At 58.6% G+C, this 16,878-nt stretch overlaps 1 protein-coding gene across 1 annotated transcript; it reads left to right on the top strand.

Moving 5' to 3' along the window:
* Window positions 1-1,427: 1,427 nt before the first annotated feature.
* Window positions 1,428-8,122, top strand: C7H9orf50 (chromosome 7 C9orf50 homolog). The gene is given in 9 exon segments (XM_069472170.1): window positions 1,428-1,941; window positions 2,215-2,305; window positions 2,409-2,469; window positions 2,471-2,518; window positions 4,546-4,553; window positions 5,443-5,603; window positions 7,145-7,307; window positions 7,489-7,663; window positions 8,015-8,122. Coding segments are annotated over 9 exon segments (1,329 nt in total).
* Window positions 8,123-16,878: the final 8,756 nt, after the last annotated feature.

Raw genomic sequence — 16,878 nt, 5'->3', positions numbered from 1 at the left:
GTTCTCCAGCTGAGTTTCACAATACTATGAGCTTCCTCCTGGCCCCCTCCCACCCAAGAGTCACAGATCAGGGCCATCAGTCCATTTTCCCATAGAGCCCTGAGAAGGAAGGCACTTGTTCAGCATCACACAGCAAAGAGAAGCAGACCATGGACTTGAAATTGGGTCTCTTAGTTTCCAATATTTTTACTGTCCAGTTTGGGACAGAAATTTGACTTCCCAGTGTCACAGAACCAATCATGACCCACTTGAGCCTCCTGGATCTGGAAGGGGTGAGCCATTCTGGGCCCTCCCTCCCTGGCTTAGGCCCGGCTGCCCTGGTCAGGTGTCCCAGTGCCCCTGGTCGCTGCAGCCATGGCATCCAGGGCACAAGAGCCCCGCCCCTGGCCCCCAGGCCTCAGCCGGGGTGAGGGATGGATCATAATGACTCTGAAGAGGCCCTGGACACAGCAGGGAGGGGCTGGCAGAGGGACCAGGTGGGGAAGATGGGCTCTCCCAAGCACTAGCCTACCTGTTAGGGGGCTCTGAACTCACGAGACCTTCTCTGGCCCCACCCAGAAGTCGTACCAGGGTGAGTGTGACCCCACCCAGGAGCCAGCTCAAAGCTGACAACAACCTGGGAGTTAGGTGTGGAGGGGAGGAAGAAGGCTCAGAGACCCCCCAGCGTCAGAACTGGGGGTGGGACTGGGGTTCTGCCTCCCAATGGGGGAATTTGTTAAAAGTATATGTGTTGGTGCCACCCCAGACTTGCTGATTCATAATCTGGGGTGGGAGGTGGAGGGAAGTCGTCTGTATTTTCAACAAGCTTCCCACCTGGGGCCTCTGAGGCACCCCCTGGATTGGGCGACTGCTGGTCAGGTCTCCTAGCTCCCAGCAGAGCGCTAACAACCCTAATAGATATGAAGGCGCCAGCCTGGGCTGAGCGCTCGACCAGCGTGATGCCGTTTCACCTAACAAAGAGGCGGGCGCTGGCATTATCCCCATTCTACAGGGCACAGCGCTGAGAGGAGGCTGAGAGAAGTTAACTGGCTTGCCCAGGGTTACAGAGCTAGTAAGTAGTGGAGCTGAGACTAAATCCTAAATAATAATTTTAAAATAATAAGAATGGCAGCCAGTCTTTAAGCATGTACAACGTGCCTGGCACTATTCTAAGTGATTGACACGTACTCACTCATTTAAACGTCACAGCGACCCAAAAAGGTGGGCACTCCTGCCGTCACCATTTTTCAGGTGAGGGAACAGACGCTCAGGGAGCTCTGGCCGGAGCCTCTCACCGCCTGCCGGCCAGTGGCGTCAATCCCCGCACCACGCTACCCCCGCTCTGGGCACCATGGCCTGGGCCTGGCCTGCGCCCTCCCCGCCACCTCACACGGTGCCCCCCGCCCCCGCCGGCGTGAGGATGCCCTGAGCTGAGCGCAGGGCGCAACATGTTCCGGCGTCTGCTCAAGCCCGGGGCCCAGGAGGCGCGCAAGGGGTTCCCCGGCGATGGCGACTTCCAACGGAGAGACCCGCTGCTGCCCAAGCTGACCTCGCCCGACCTGCGAGCGGCCCGCCTCGCACGGGGCGCAGCGGGCTCGAGAGTCCCGGGGGGCGGCGCCGCGTGGTGGCAGGACTCGGACGCCGAGTCCCCGGGGCGCGTCGGGGGCCGCCAGCCGCGCCTGCCCTCCCTGTTCCCGGAGCCCCCGCGGGCAGCGCAGAAGGGCGGCGTGCTGAGGACCCTGCTGCTGCCGCCCCTGCTCTCGGCCAGCGCGCCCCGAGGATCGACACCCCGAGGATCGGCACCCCGGCGCCCAGCGCCTGGAGAGTGCGAGCACCCCCGGAGGTGCGCGGCCAGCGGGGGGCCCGGCTCCTTGGGCGCCCTCATAGGAGAGTTCCTCCCTAGCAGGTTCCGGGAGTTCCTGCAACAGCTCCAGAAGTGCGCAGAGCCACCAGAGCCACTGAGTGAGGCCCCGCCGGGCCCAAGGGGGCGGGGCAGGGCCGAGCCATTTCCGGTGGGGGGTGGGTCCTGGGGCTCCAGTGCTCCCCACCCTATGCTCCCCCCCACCCTGGTGCTCAGAGAGATGCTGATGTTAGCTGAGTATCTCTCTCAGAGTCCTCACAGCCACTCCCTGAGGGCTGGTCCACCACCGCTCCAAGGCTGTATAACTAGGAGGGGCCTAATCAGGCCCTTTCCCCAGGAAGGCTCACCGCTGTTCCACCTCTTTCTAGCTCCAGCATCCTCAGCACCTCGACATCAAAGGGCTGTGCCCGAGCACTGCCGAAGGTCTCATCAGTGTCCCAACTGCTCTTTCCTCCCAGACCTGTGGTAAGTGTCAGTCCCCTTCTTGGTCAGAACAGGGTGGCCATCAATGCTTCCAGGGTGAGGGGCCCTGGCCACTCATGGCAGGTGTGGCCCAGGTGTCTTTAAGGGGCCAGTCTTCCTACTTCCAGGATAGTCTTAAGAAGATTTTGCTCCATCAGATCCTACCCTGGGCCTCTGAAGGGTGACCTCTCACCTCTCACCACGGCCAACTCTCGGGTGACGGGAAGGGATGGCTGGGGGTGGGGGAGAAAGGGCATGTCTTTGCTTCCTTTCTTTTGTCTTTCACCCATGGATTTATCCATTTATCCACCTGTCCATCCATCAATCCAGCCATTCATGTGTCCATCTATGAGTTAGGTCTTCTGCTGAAGCTTTCATAATCCGTCTGTGAATCCCCTCATCTTTTCTTACATAGATCTATCCAAGAGTCAGGTCTTCTACCAACCCATTCAAAAATTCATTCATCAGTTCATCTATGAATCCATTCATCCATTAATCAGGTCTTCTGCCAACACATTCATAATTCATCCATGAATCTATTCATATATCCATTCTCTCATTCACCCATCCATCCTTGCATACATCTTATCCATGAACTGGGTCTTCTACAACCTGTTTATAAATCTCACCATTCATCCATCCATTCATCTATCTGTCATGAATCCATGACTCCATCCATCCACACACCCACCCACCCATGAATCAGGTCTGCTGTCAATCCATTAATCCAGCCAGCCAGCCAGTCATTTATCTAGTCACAAACTCCCACACTTCTGTCCACCCATCTGTGCATCCAGTGATCAACTATCTTCAAATCCTTCCATCTACTTGTAAATCCAGGATCCTGTCCATCCCTAATCTAGTCATGAAGCCTCCCACAGATCTACATACCTATCCAGGTAATCATCAAGCCCCCCGTCCGTCCATCTGCCCGTCCACCCATGATTCAGTCCTATTCAGACTCTTTCCTAACTCACCCATTAGTTCATCCATCCATCAGCCCACTCACCCAGTCTTCCATCCTTTTACCCATCCCACCAACATCTGTCCATTTCTTTCTCTAACTTTTATTAGGTTTTATTATATGTCAAATATTGAGGAAATAAAATAAAACATAGAGGTAAGAGAAGAGCCTGGGCATGAGAGCTTGTCTGGGCCTAGATCCCATAGCTCTAACAGAGGGGGAAAGAAAGCAGAAAAATCCCTCCAGGTTAAACAGGCTTAAGCAGAGGTAAAGGGTGAAGAGCACTGCCCGTGAGTTTAAAGACCAGGGAGACTACACACGTGGCATACGTGCCATTCCTCATCCTGTACCCATGCCAGACACTGGATCACAGCACATTTCCCCACTGAGCCTCAGAACTCTTCCTAACACAGAACTCCAGGCAGACACCGCAGATGGATCAGAATAGGAACCAGAAATGAAACCCATTTACCAGCCCAGGAACTTGAAACCAATCAGGCCAAATAAGCACACAACGCTCACAGGATACAATAAAAACTATGGGCCGGGCGCAGTGGCTCACGCCTGTAATGCTAACACTCTGGGAGGCCGAGGCGGGATGATTGCTTGAGTTTAGGAGTTCAAGACCAGCCTGAGGGGGAGGGGGGGCATCTCTGCTAAAAATAGAAAAATTAGCCAGGCTTGGTGGCTTGCACCTGTAGTCCCAGCTACTCAGGAGGCTGAGGCAAGAGAATAAATAGCTTGAGCCCAGGAGTTTGAGGTTGCTGTGAGCTGGGCTGACGCCATGGCACTCTAGCCCAGGCAACAGAGTAAGACTCTGTCTCAAAACAAAACAAAACATTCTCTTAAATGTGAGCAAAAGCAGAGACAGACACATTCAGATTTTCAGATTCAAGAGCGAGTGCTTGAGCAGCTTGCCATGTGTGAGATTCCCTGGTACGTCCTGCCGGGGACACGAGGCTGCATTAGAACATGCTCCAGCGGCCCTCAAGTGGAGAAACCAAGATTTCAGACTGGCCAGCAGAGCAAGGGTAGGCCTGTGCATGGCCCTGCGGCTAGCAGAGAGCAGAGGTCCATAAACAGACACTGTTGGACACCTGGGTCCCAATGCCGGTGGCCAGGCACTGTCCTAGACATCTCACAGTAGCTTGGCTCTTTGGTTGGCTGATGAAAAGCACCCTCTGCATCTACACAGACATTAAGATATGGTCAGATAAATGGATGCAGATAGATAAATGTGTGTATACTTAAGGTCAGACATGGCATTTCTGAATAACAGAACCATAGGTGGATCAAGCAGGCCTTCCGTAGCCTTGACCTTGAGGCTGAAATTAATAACAATAAATGGAACAATTTTATCCATTCCATATACATATAACAGATACTCTTTATTGAGCACAAAGCTGTGCCAGGCTCTATACTAGCTGCCTCACGTAAGTCATTTGTTACTCACCAAACTCATATTTTCCTGCCTATGATAAATAATTTAAAGGAGAAAACTGCTAAATGGAGGCTTGGGGATGTTCTGCCAAAGGTCACACGGCTGGCACAGGGCATAATTGAGACCGATGATTGTAACAGAACAGCTCTGTTAGAGGTGTTTACTCTTGGCCCTGCAGACCCTGGCTGGGCGCTTCTGCAGTGCGTCTCACGTCTGCACAACCCTGTGCAGTGGGCACCAAGGTCACCCCATTTGACAGAGGAGAAACCAGGCTCAAAGAGTCAGAATTGACACCCAGGACTGCGGAACCCCTTTGGCATTCCTATTCCCTCTGCTAACTTGCCTGGTGTGTAAGAGTGCTGGCTCTGGAACCAGAATGCCAATCTTGGCTCCATCTTGGTCACTGTGTGACCTTGGGCAAGTTGCAAAAGTCTCTATGCCTCAGTTTCCTCCCCTATAAAATGGGCATAATGATAGTGTTTCACAGGGGCTGTCTGGGTCTGGTGGGCTGGTGCATGTTACGTACGTGATCTGTCGCCAGGCAGGTAGGATGTGCTCAGTAGAGGCCGGCTGCTGGGGTTAGCATTATGCCATGGCCTCATCTTACAGACCAGATGAGGTCACGAGTACAGGATCACACTGAGAGTCTGGGTCTGGTGGATGTGGTGCCGGAGTGGAGTGGGGGGCTTTGGGCTCGGGCCCTGGCCACCCTGCCCCTCTCACCTCTCTCAGCAGGCCCCACGGTGCACAGGTCCCCAAGGTTAAGGCTGTGCTCACTCGAAGCCCCTCAGGGGAGGCCTCCGGGCCCCGCAGGCGGTGTTGCCCTTTCCGGGTTCGATTCGCTGACGAGACCCTACAGGACACTGCACTCCGCTACTGGGAGCGCAGCTGTGCAGGTAGGCAGACAGGATGGGGAGCCTTGGGACTCCAGAAAGTTCCAGCCCGCAGCTGGGAGGGCAGAGGCTGTGGCCCCAGGCCCCCAGAGTGAGGGGCCGGCCTGCAAAGGCCAAGAGATCACTGACCCTGCAGAGGAAGTACCTGAACTGGCCTCCCTGGAAGATGTTGGGGTGACCTTCAAGGACCAAGTAGAGGGTCTGAGGTCCAGCAGAGGTATCCCAAGGTGGGCAGCACCAGGGAGCAGCAGAAGTGGTGGCCCAGGAAATGACGGCCATCCAGGTCTGGCCACTAAAGGACTTCTTGCTCCAAGGGGTCCCTACACAGTGTATCTGCCCACCTTGGTACCAGCACCCATGGCTTCCCAAGCCCACGTCTGTGCCTCCCGCCACACAGCCTAAAGGGGCTCCTCTAGAAGTGCCAGAAGCCACCGGAAGCATCTTCCTCCCATACCCATGAAGGCACCCCTCAGAAGCCTGGCTGAGGAGGTACCCAGGAAGAGGAACCTTCTCTCTTCTGGGGATGGCTGCCACCGCCTAGTCTAGCAAAGAAGCTAAGAGCCACCAGGCCTGGGAGCAATGGCGTCTGTTGTGCGTGCTCTGCAGCGAGCTTTCTGAGTGGGTGTTGAGAGGCAGATGGAAGGGCACGTCCTCGCTCTGCTGTAACCTTCCCTGAGCTCCACCCTCTCCGCGTGCCCAGCCCTTTCTCTTCTCAGCACCCAGGAGTTCCCAGGGCTTCCGACGGGCAACATCCTGCAGCTATTTATTGAGCACCTACTATGTGCAGTTTCAAGAAATGGGTGCCTCAAAGCCTAGCTGTGGGTAAAGCCCTACAAAATCTAGGACCTCCACTGATTCAGGAGGGATCCTACCCAGCCAGCTTAGAGTGGCAGGAAGTTGGAGATGGAAGCTGTGATCTTTGCCCAACTTCTGGTTGTTTGATGGGGAAACCAAGGCCCCAAGAGCAGAAGGGGGCTTGTGTATGTGACATGGCAGTCAGAGTGCCCCGGGCTACTCTGGGGAGTCCAAGACAGGACAAGCCCAGAAGAAACAATTTTATGCAAATGTTGGCTTGGCTCAGCCGCTGGCAGGAGGAGCTGTGGTCGTACCCCAGGGCACCAGGTCCACAGGAGATGGAGGGCTCAGTCTGCTGCGTCCCAGCCCTTGCCATTCTGAGGCAGCTGTCGGGCAGGAAAGGCTGCCAGCCTCCCCTCCGCCCCTCAGCATTCTCAGCATCCTCTCTGGGATCTCCACAGGGCGCGACTGGCCTTCCCACTGTGGGAAAGGGGGCCTGTTTTGGGCTGGAGCAGGAGTGGGTTAGTGGGGGGTGGGGCACAGCTTGGGTAATAACAGCAGAAGAGTCACGCAGGATAGTTTTAAAACCCGAGCTTTCTCTGGAGGCAGCCGGAAGGCACTGGGGAGCCCGGGTTGCCATGGAGACAGAGATCTGCCTGGCCTTGCCTGCCAGAGGGAGGAGGGGAGAGTAGGGGCGCCAGGGGGTCTCCTTCCCAGGTTGGGATCTCACCTTGCCTTCTCTCCTCCAGTCCGGCAGAGCGTCACTGAGAACCAGACGTCCACCCTTCCGGCGGTGTCGGAGCGGCTGTTCGGGAGTGTTGGGAGATGGCTGGAGAGTTTGCCCAAAGCCCTGTACCTTGGGGGCAAGGAGGAGGCCCTGCCCAGCTCCTCCTGCTGGAACTTCCCCCGCCTGTGAGGCTCTGGGGAAGGGGACAGGACTCAAGAGCATTGCCAGGGCTCCCCCATCCTTGCCCTCAGACCTCCCCATCCAGCAGTGGGCAGGTTGTCAGTCTGGGCCCTCAAGGGCCCTGCCTGCCCAGGGTGGGCCTGGGACTTAGGATCCACAAAGCTCACCGGCTCCTGTCTTCCCCAGGCCCACGCAGGAGCCGCAGGGCCACTTTTCTAAGGACACCCCCATGAACAGCAGCCTGCCCTTCATCCCTAGGGCCACCACCCAGACGCAGCGGGGGGACCTCCAAACCTTACTGGACACCCACAACAACCAGGAGCAGGTGGGCAAATCGCCCTGCTCCTTGGGTCCTAAGCTGGTGAGCACCTACTAGCAGCCCTGCTCGGTGGGGTGGCCAGGGCTGGGTATGCCCTCCCTGCACACTCAGTCACCAGGGGGCTTGCAGTGGCCAGGCCTGTGTACCTGCATCTCCCTCAAAGTACAGCAGTCAAGGGGGTGGTCTCTAAGTTGGGCCTCCTGGGTTCAGATCCCAGCGCCACACCTGCAGGCGGTGGGGCCTTTCTGCATCTCAGTTTCCTCATCTGTAAAATGGGGCTGACAGCTGCACCTGTGCCTTAGCGCTGTGGGGCAGAGTCTGCTGGGCCCAGGGAGCCCTATCCCCTGCCCAGAGGTCCCAACAGCACCCAGCTGGTCCTTCCCCTCATTCTAGGAGTCTTTCTTGCCCAGATTGGTGCTGCAGTCAGTCCTGAGGCAAGGCCACCCTAAGGGGTACCAGCTCCTCCTGCCGTCCACAACACTGCAGCGGGCTCAGAGATGAATGCCCATGAACCCACGCCCAGCAGCCCACATGGGCCAGGCAATGAGGAGGGCCCTCCCTTGCCCCACAAATAAACACACACCCCAGGTGGCTGGGACCTGCCACTAGGTCTCAAGGTACAAGCCTCTCCGGGTACCTGACTGCTCGTCTTGGGGTTCCTGGACCAGGGGAGGAAATGCACGGAATCACAGCTGGGATGAGGCTTGGGGTGGGGGCAAGGCATCCTCAGGGTTCAGGGCTCGTTCCAAGTGAACCCCACTTCTGGAAGGTGGGAGACCCTGCTACACACCTCAAACCTGGGATCAAGCCTCTGTGGAACCAGATCAGCCCACACCTGAAGCAGGCACCCATGGTGACCTGAGCCCCCAGGCTCTCACCCCCACCAGCCTCCATCTTTGGCACCAAAGGCTAAGTTGCTGATCTACTATTGGGTGAGGGCGTCCAGACACCAGCCCAGGGAAGAGAGCCCTGTGTGTGGACAAACGTTAGTCTTCTGCGTTTTTCTGACCGTTTTCCTATCCTCTGGGTGGGCTGGGGACAGGGTGGGGGGCAATGTTCAAATCTGCATCAGGAGAGCTGCCGGCGTCTGGAGTCCCAGCTACTGGGGAGGCTGAGGCAGGAGTTCAAGACCATCCTTAAATCTGCATCAGGAGATGGCAAACAACAAGGCAGCAGGCGCTGACCCAGCACCCCCAGTGCACCCCCAGGCCCCTGCCACACCTATCTTCCTGGATGAAGTTTGAGCCCACTCCTCTCCTCAGAGCTGCCCTTTGCCCCCCTCCCCTCGCCATTGCCAGTGATCTGAGTCTTTATCGCCAGCTCCTGGCTGGGCAGGAAACAGCCGTGGAACCCACGCGGGCGCCCCGTTTTCACGGCGAAGGAATCGGCGGCTGCTGCTGGGTTGGGATGGACCGCGGTTGGCGGGTAGTTTGGGGCCTGGGGGGTTGTGGCTGGGTGAGGCCTTTTGTGAGCCTGCCCCCTGGCTCCAGAAGAAAGGCGACAGATCTGGCATGAGCCTTGCGGGCGGGATGGTGGCCAGGCTATAACCGCCCCTCCGCGGGGGCTGGAGTGCGATTCAGCCCCTGGGTGACCTCTCCCCTCCCTCTCCCTATCTGGACTTTTCCCGCCTCGCCCTCCGCCCTCGACCCAACCCATTTCCTGGAAAGCCTGCGGTCCCAGAGGAGGCCTGATTCTGGCACCTACAGAGGGCCAGCGGGGACTCCCAAGGGCACCTCCTCCCGGTGGCCTTGCGCAGCCCCCTCTGCCTCAGTTTCCCCCACGAACCGCGCCGGGCCCCCACCCGCAGCCGGCTGCCGCGCCGCGCCGCGCCCACGCGGGGGCAGTGTTGGCCTGGCTTTGGCGCCGCCCGGCGCGGCCGAAACTTCTCAGCCTCTCGCGCCGGGGTCGGAAACTTTTCCCCGCGCCCTCGTGCTCGCGGCCTGGCCTGGGGGAGGCGCGCCGCCCCAGCCCCAGCTTCTCTCTCTCTCGCTTTGTGGTTAACCCAGAGCTGCTAAGCTTGCAGCCGCGCGCAGCCCCGAGCACTGCGGGCCGAGTCGGCCGCGGAAATGCCGGGCGGCGTCTCGGCCCACCCTCGGCCCCGCGCTCTCCCAGCCCTTCCACGGACGGGGTCACGCGGGGGGGGGGGAGCTGGGGGCGCCACGCGGGACCCCTGGGGGAGGGTCCCGGCCAGCCTCCCTCCCGCTCCCCAGGCCCCCTCCGGCTCGCCCCAGCCCGCAGCGCCCTTGCTCGTTCTGGCTCGGCCCGCGCGGCGCACCCCCTCCCTCCTCTGCAGACCACAAACCGCAGACATGGAGTCTGTGTCCACAGGACGCAGAGCCCCACGTCCCGCATGTGCCTCTCTGTATGGGAACGTGTGCACACACCCCCATACAGAGAGGCACAGCACACACACACCACGGGGACACAGCACCCCCCCCCCAACGAAGACACCCCCCACACACCATGCACACATCACACACATACACAGATACGTGCACCACAAACAAGCACACAGCAGAAGCAGCACAGACTCAGACACCACCCATGCATGCCCTTTCACAGTTAGGGTCTCCCAGGGACCCCAGCCTCCACATTCTGGAGTCACCTGCTGACCTGGAGGCCACAGATGCCTCCCCACTGGGCCTCTGTAAGTGCCTGTCTGTCTGTCTGTCTGTCAGCCTTGAACTTGGGCTGACCAAGAAGGGGGGTGAGGAGGAAGAGCAGGAGTGCTGCAGGAGGGATGGGCCCTGCCCAGCTCTTTCAGGTCCTCCGTCTCTCACCCCTCCCTGTCAGGCACCCCCACCCCCTCCCTGGCCGTCCCAACAGGGCCCTCTTCACTGGTACGTTTCCACTCAGGGCTGGCAGGTGGCCTGGTGGGTGGCAGCCCCTCCTGGGCCCCAGGGAGCAGCATGGCTGGAAGGCCGGGAAGACACCTGCTCCCCCCAACCCCAGACCCACTTGAGCTGCTGGGGGACAAGGCAGGTGTACTCCCCGCAACCCCAACCCCAACCCACCTCAGCTCAGTGAGGCCCTGCCGGCCCTTCTTACTCTGAGCAACCGCAGCCCACCCACCCCACCCCACCCCTGCCCCTGGCCATGGGCAGACCCTGTGCCCAACCAGGGAAGGGGCAGTGGGAGCTGGGCCCAGTTGGGGGGTGGAGGGGAGGAACAAAGGCGGAGACCACCGGAGAGGCAGGACAGTCGCTGCTTTCTCCAGGCGCTCCTGCCTCACCTGGCCTCCGCGCCCCGCAAGTGAGGTTCCCCAGCCGGTTTGCTGATAAGGACGCTGAGGCCCGAGAGCTCAGGGGGCCTCACCTAGGCTGACCTGGAGCTGGACTGGCCCCACGAGTGTCCCGCACCAGCCGGGCCCTCAGCCGCACACATAGGAGATCTCTCATCAGCTGCGGTCAGTACAGGAAAACGAGGCCCGGAAAGGTCCCGTGCCGTTAGGGCCTCACAGCTATCAGGTGCGGGAGTCAGGATGCAAACTCAGTGCAGGTGAGGAGACACCGACACACTTCTTCGCAGGAGCAACCCAGGTCTCTAGCTGAAGGCAGTCCCGTGGGGGATCCCCCTTCCCAAGGTGAGGGGGGATGTCTGGAGGACCCTTCCTGCAGCACATGGGGCACCGTGGAGGCAGGAAGAACAGGGCAGGGTCAGGGAGAAAGAGGAGTTTACTTGGGGAAGGTGGAATTTGGCAGAAGCAAAGGGCCTGTGGCGCAGAAGTCTCGCGATATCCTGAAAGGACAGGCGGGACCCTGACAGGGAGCAGGAGGGGCAGGGCCAACTCCAGGCCTGCTCCAGGAGGGGGGACCATGGGAGCCACTGCAGATGTGGACTCTCGGTGCAGCCAGCCCCAAGCGGGGCTCCAGGGGCGTGAGCTGGCCCGGTGGGCTCACTGACCGTCACTCTGCAGTCAGTTCTTTGAGCACTCTTCTCACTCTTATGGACTGAATCTTTGTGTCTCCCCAAAATTCATGTTGGGACCCTAATCCCAATGCAATGGCGGTAGGAGGCGGGGCCTTTGGAAGGTGATTAGGTCTTGAGGGTGGCCCTCCTGAGGGGGATCAGTGCCCTTATCAGAGAGACCCCAGAGAGCTGCCTCACCCTTCCCCTGTGCCAGGACACGGCGAGAAGTCAGCGGTCTGCAGGCTGGAGGAGGCCTCTCCAGAACCCGACGCTGCCGGCACCCTGACCCCAGACTTCCAGCCTCCAGCCCGTGAGGACGAAATTTCTGTTGCTGATACGCTACCCAGTCTGTGGTCATTTGTCACAGCAGTCGGAACAGACTGAGAGAAACACCTACTGTGTGCTGCCCCCGTGCTGGGCTCTGAGCACACAGCAGACACCAGAATGACCAGTCCTGTCCTTGGAGCCTACAGTCACTGGGGGCGTGGACTCAAATGGGCAATTCCGGGACACAGTGACAAGTGCTACCACGGGAGGCCCAGGGCTCTGGGAGCAGGGAGGGGGGACACCTGGACTTTCACAGCAGCAAGGGGGAGGTGTGCTCAGAAGTGCACAGAGGAATGAAAGGGAAGAGAGGTGACTGCCATGATCCTGCACAAGGCTGGTGCTGCCGTTCTCAGCAGGGACCCAGGGAGGCAAGGGGCACAGGAGGGCTGTTGGCCAGGCAGAGGGAAGGTTGGTGTTCCCCTACCCAAGACAGACGGACACGCATCCTGGTCCCAGCCACGCGGGGCTGCCCACTGCCCATTCCAGCTGCTCTGCGCTGTCCGTGCCACTTACCAACTCGCTCGCCCCGCCGTGCCCTCCCTCTCCCCTCATTTCTGCCTCTCTGGGTCCTTCTGTCTTCCCTCACAAACATGCCCTAAATGACAGATGGTCTGCACCTTCCAGGGGCTCCTGTTGGAGGCAGTCAAACCCCTCCATGAAGAAATGTACCACCACCTCCAGGCAGCCCCACAAGCCTCAACACTGCCCTATAAACAGCTCCAGGAAATCGGGAGACAAGTGGTATTCACTGTGCCATTTGTGCCCATCACAGCCAGCTTTGGGCACTAGGTGGAGTCTGAGCCAGAAGCAGGGACTAGACTCACCAGGCTGGGCCAGGTATCTCCAGGGCTCTGGAACTCGCCTGAACAGTGAGGCTTGGACCCTGAGAGCAGCAGCCAGGAGCAGCTCCTCTGCCCCTCCCATCATGGAGCCTGGGGACCCTTAGAGACCCACCCACCAGGGTTTCCCTGGTTTACTGTCTGCACTTGGCAGCTGTGGGGGCTTCAGTGATGCCCCCAAACTCCCAGGAGCCCCCTGCCAGGCTCCGGGCAGACTTCCAGCTCTCGTGGCTGCAGAGCCCAGCAAACCGCAAAAGAATCTGCCTTTAGGAACCTGCTGGCCCAGACACTGTCCGGCCATCTCGAGGACCCAAAGCATATTCTTCAGCGGAAGCCACCTCCCCAGGCTGGGTAGTCATTCTGGCAGTGTCAATTAGAGCCACCAGGAACCCACAAGATGGACCTGGGCCCTGCCCTCACAGAGCTCAGAGTGCAGCGGGAAATCCCAGAGGAATCACGGTCAGTGCCGCCGAGCAAGTGCTATGTGCAGACACTGATCCAAACACTTCTGCTTAGAGCTTCCTTGCCCTTGAAGGAGGGCCCAGCTCTGGGAAGTAGGCACTGCTCCTACAGATGACGAAACCAGGGCGCAGAGAGGTTTAGTAACTTGATCAGGGTCACACAGCTGAGCTACAGATAAATCATGGTAAAAGCTGTCATTTGGGAGGCACAGGCACCTGTGGAAGGGAACATGGAGCAGCTGCCTCCTCTGAGGCTGAGGCGCCTTCCTCCAGGAAGCCAGCCCGGATTTCCTCCAGCCCAGCCACACAGGGCCTTAGCCAATGTGTCCAGGCTGGCAATCTTAGCAGATGCTGCCCACTTTTTGGTTCCACTCCTCACTCATTCCTTCATTTGTTCACAGAACACGTTTGTTGAGCAACTACAATGTGGTGGGCCCTGTGAGTGAGACAGGAGGGTTCCTGCCTCGGGAGCCCACGTCTTGGTAGGGGAGACACAGGTGGGACTGGTGGCACACAGGGCCTGTGCTCAGAAGGGCCCTGCAATGGTTTCACGCTCTGCTCTTGCCATCTTGAAATCCATAATACATTCTGAGCAACGGGCCCCGCACCTTGTGTAGCTGCCCCGACACAGACGCTAAGCTGGCAAATGCTGGGCTGGGTCCACAGGGAGGGCTGGTGGGAGGGTCCCAGAGGGTTTCTCGGAAGAACTGTCGAGGCAGAGAGGCTGAAGGGCCAGAGTGAGGCTCAGGGGATGACAGCTCCCTGGACGTGACATCAAGGAGCAGGCTTTGTTCTGCCTGACCCCAAACCTCCTGTCCTAACTGTCCCTGGATCCTCAGGGCAGCTCCTCAGGACCAGCCAAGCTCCCGAAGGACTTTAAAAATACCCTCCACCTATGTATGGACTAGATACAGCACACGAGGCACAGCTTTCAGAGGGCACGAACAAGAAACCAGGGAGAAGAAAGCCCCTCCCAGCCGGCCCCCCCTCTGGCCCCTCCCACTAGGTAACCCAGTTTCCTCTGCGCCTTCCAGAGATATTCTGTGCACATACGAGGAAGTATGTACATGCGTGGATTTTTATATTTTAGTGTCGATTTTACATAAATTCTGTATTGTACACACTCTCCTGCACTTGGCTTCTCATTTCCCAATCCAACTAGGAGATCATAAAAGGCTCTTTCAAGGTCACTGGATTGTACAGATGCAGAAACTGGGGCCCAGGGTGTCATATGGCAAATGTGGGTGTTCTGGTGGCCCAGGCACAGAGCCTGGCCTTGGCATGGGGCAGCCTATGCCCCTTGCTGTGCCCACCAAACGCCCAGGCCTCCCCACAACCTCTCTCCTGTCCTAACAGCAAGGGCTGCCAAGGAGGTACTGTGTGATCTCCATTTCCACCTGCGGCCCAGAGACGCACAGCCACTGTCCCAGGGCCACACAGCTGAATCAGGGTTGGAACCCACAAAGCTGCACTGCCTTCCAAGAGCAGGTTCATGTCTCCGGGGGGCACTGCCCCTCACCACGTACTCACAATCTCCGTGATGTGACGCCCGATGCTGAAGCCCTGACTTCAGCAGGTGAGATTTGGGCAGTGGATCCTCCCAGCCTGATAGGCCACTAGGACGGAGCTTGCAGGGGTCCCAGCTAGGCCTAGGGGGTGGGATGGGGCCAGGTGGCCGGCTGGGGGGCAGGGCAGGTGTGGGTGCCTGGTCTCCTAGGCCCCAGCTGTGCCGAGAGGCTCCTGGAACGCCCCCAAGCCTGTCTGGTCGCCAGGGAGGGCTGGCATCAGCTGGCTGAACGTGCCTGGGGCTGCCATCCGATTCAGCATTCGGGTGTGAAGCATCATTTTTATTGTGTTTTGTTTATCCAAAGCTCAGCTTGGAAACCCGCTTTCGTGCCTCCCCATCCTAGCTGGTTTGGATTCAACATCCGCTGTTATCTCAGCCTTGAAAACAATTCCCTCCGAGTCAGGGGCTCTTTCCCCGAGCACGCTTGGCCCCTCATGTGCAGGCTCCTGTGGCAGGGCTGCAGGACAGCGCAGCAGCCACCTGTCCTGGCCAGCCTGGGGCAGGGGGGCGGCAGCCCCTCAAGAGCTGTGTGATGAAACCTCCACAGTGCTGGGGGTGCCGGCAGTGGGGGTGCAGGGAGGCGCGACCCTGGGAGGAGGTCATGAGGCCCTGTGCTGAAAGCTAAGGGCCTCCTTGCCCAGGAAAACGTCCCTCTATACACTTTTCCATCAATTCAAGGAACTTCTAAGACCTTCTGAGGCCCATCCATGGACCCCTCCCTCCAGTTTAGAGCCTGTTCTAAAGGAATCTCACAGTCAGCCTTTTGGTATCATAATCATAGCAGCTCGAATGGAACACTGACGGTTTCAGGCACTGTGCTTTGGGATTTTTCTGATCAACTCATTTACTCCTCACAATTGAGGCACAGAGAGGTTGGGTCACTCATCCAAGGTCACACCGCTGGGAAGTGGTGAAGTCAGGATCCCAAGCCCAGCCAGTCTGGCCCAGGACTGCACTCCTAACCTCACACACACTGACACATTCAAACACACACACTCTCACACGCGTGCACACACGCACACTGCACACGCCACAAGCACGGCGCCTGGCTCCTGAGTAAACCTGTGGGTGAGGCCCAGGGACAGCCTGGGGTGGAAGGGCCCAGGTTAAGCGCCCAGGCTTTGGGTCTGGCTAAGCTGGGTGACTGAGGTCCAGTCCTCTGTGAGGATCAGGTGAGGCCCCCTGGAGGTCCCCTGTGAGGGAGTGACAGACAGTGGGGACACCCCTCACCGGGGACTGCCACCCAGCACAGACAGCCTCTGCCCCCTCCTTCTCCCTCTGCCCTTCCTCTCCCCTCCCTCTTTCCCCCCTTCATTTCTCCCCTCTCTCCCCATCTCACCCCTTCCTCCCACCCCCAATTCCCTCCCTCCCTCCCCCCATCTCCTCTCTCTCCCTACCTTCTTCCCCTCCTCTCTTCCCCTCCTCTTCTTCCTCTTCTCTCCCTTATCTCTCCCTCTCTCTTTCCTCCTCTCTCCCTTTCTTCCCTTCTCACTTCCCCCATCCCTGCCTTCCTCTCTCCCTCTCCCCCCTCTCCCCACCCACAGAAAGGGGCAAGACTTACTCACCCCTACATGCGGTCTTCTATCCTGGGGACAAACTGCCCACCTCCTTAAACAGCACACTTCTGAGAAGAGCTGAACCGTCTGGGGGAGCTGCTGGTTCCACCTGGGGGCCTGCGTTTGCCCACAGAGGATAGGGAGGGCCACGCAGGCTGAGCTGCAGACCAGGCCAGGCCACCTCCATGGATCCGGATCCGAGGCCTCTTGCCCCCGTCCCCTGCCTGGGAGGACAGGGAATGAATGGCCTGCTTGGGCCTTCCAGGCTGGGATTTCCAGCATTTGTGGAGTTAAGACCCTAATATTATTTTCCAACAGTTTTTGGTGGTTTAATAGAATTGAGGGTAAATCTAACTTGCAAATTTTCCCTTTTGATCTCTCTCCCTCTTTTTCTTTTTCTTTTTTTTTTTTTTTTGGTAGCTCAACAGAATAGTACTTAGAATAAAACTAGAGACTGCTCTCTTCTTTCTCCTGCTCCCACCAGGGCTCTCCTGAGGTTTGGAGTCCTGGGGTATTCCTGAGCATGGTCACCACAGGCTGGACTCCTGATCTGCAGCCCTGACTTCCCCTGCTGCCCCCCACCCCCATCTAGCCCTGA

The sequence above is a fragment of the Eulemur rufifrons genome, chromosome 7, assembly GCF_041146395.1.
Source record: "Eulemur rufifrons isolate Redbay chromosome 7, OSU_ERuf_1, whole genome shotgun sequence".
Lineage (NCBI taxonomy): Eukaryota > Metazoa > Chordata > Mammalia > Primates > Lemuridae > Eulemur > Eulemur rufifrons.
Note: the sequence above shows the minus strand (reverse complement) of the source record. Positions and strands in the feature narration are given on the sequence as shown.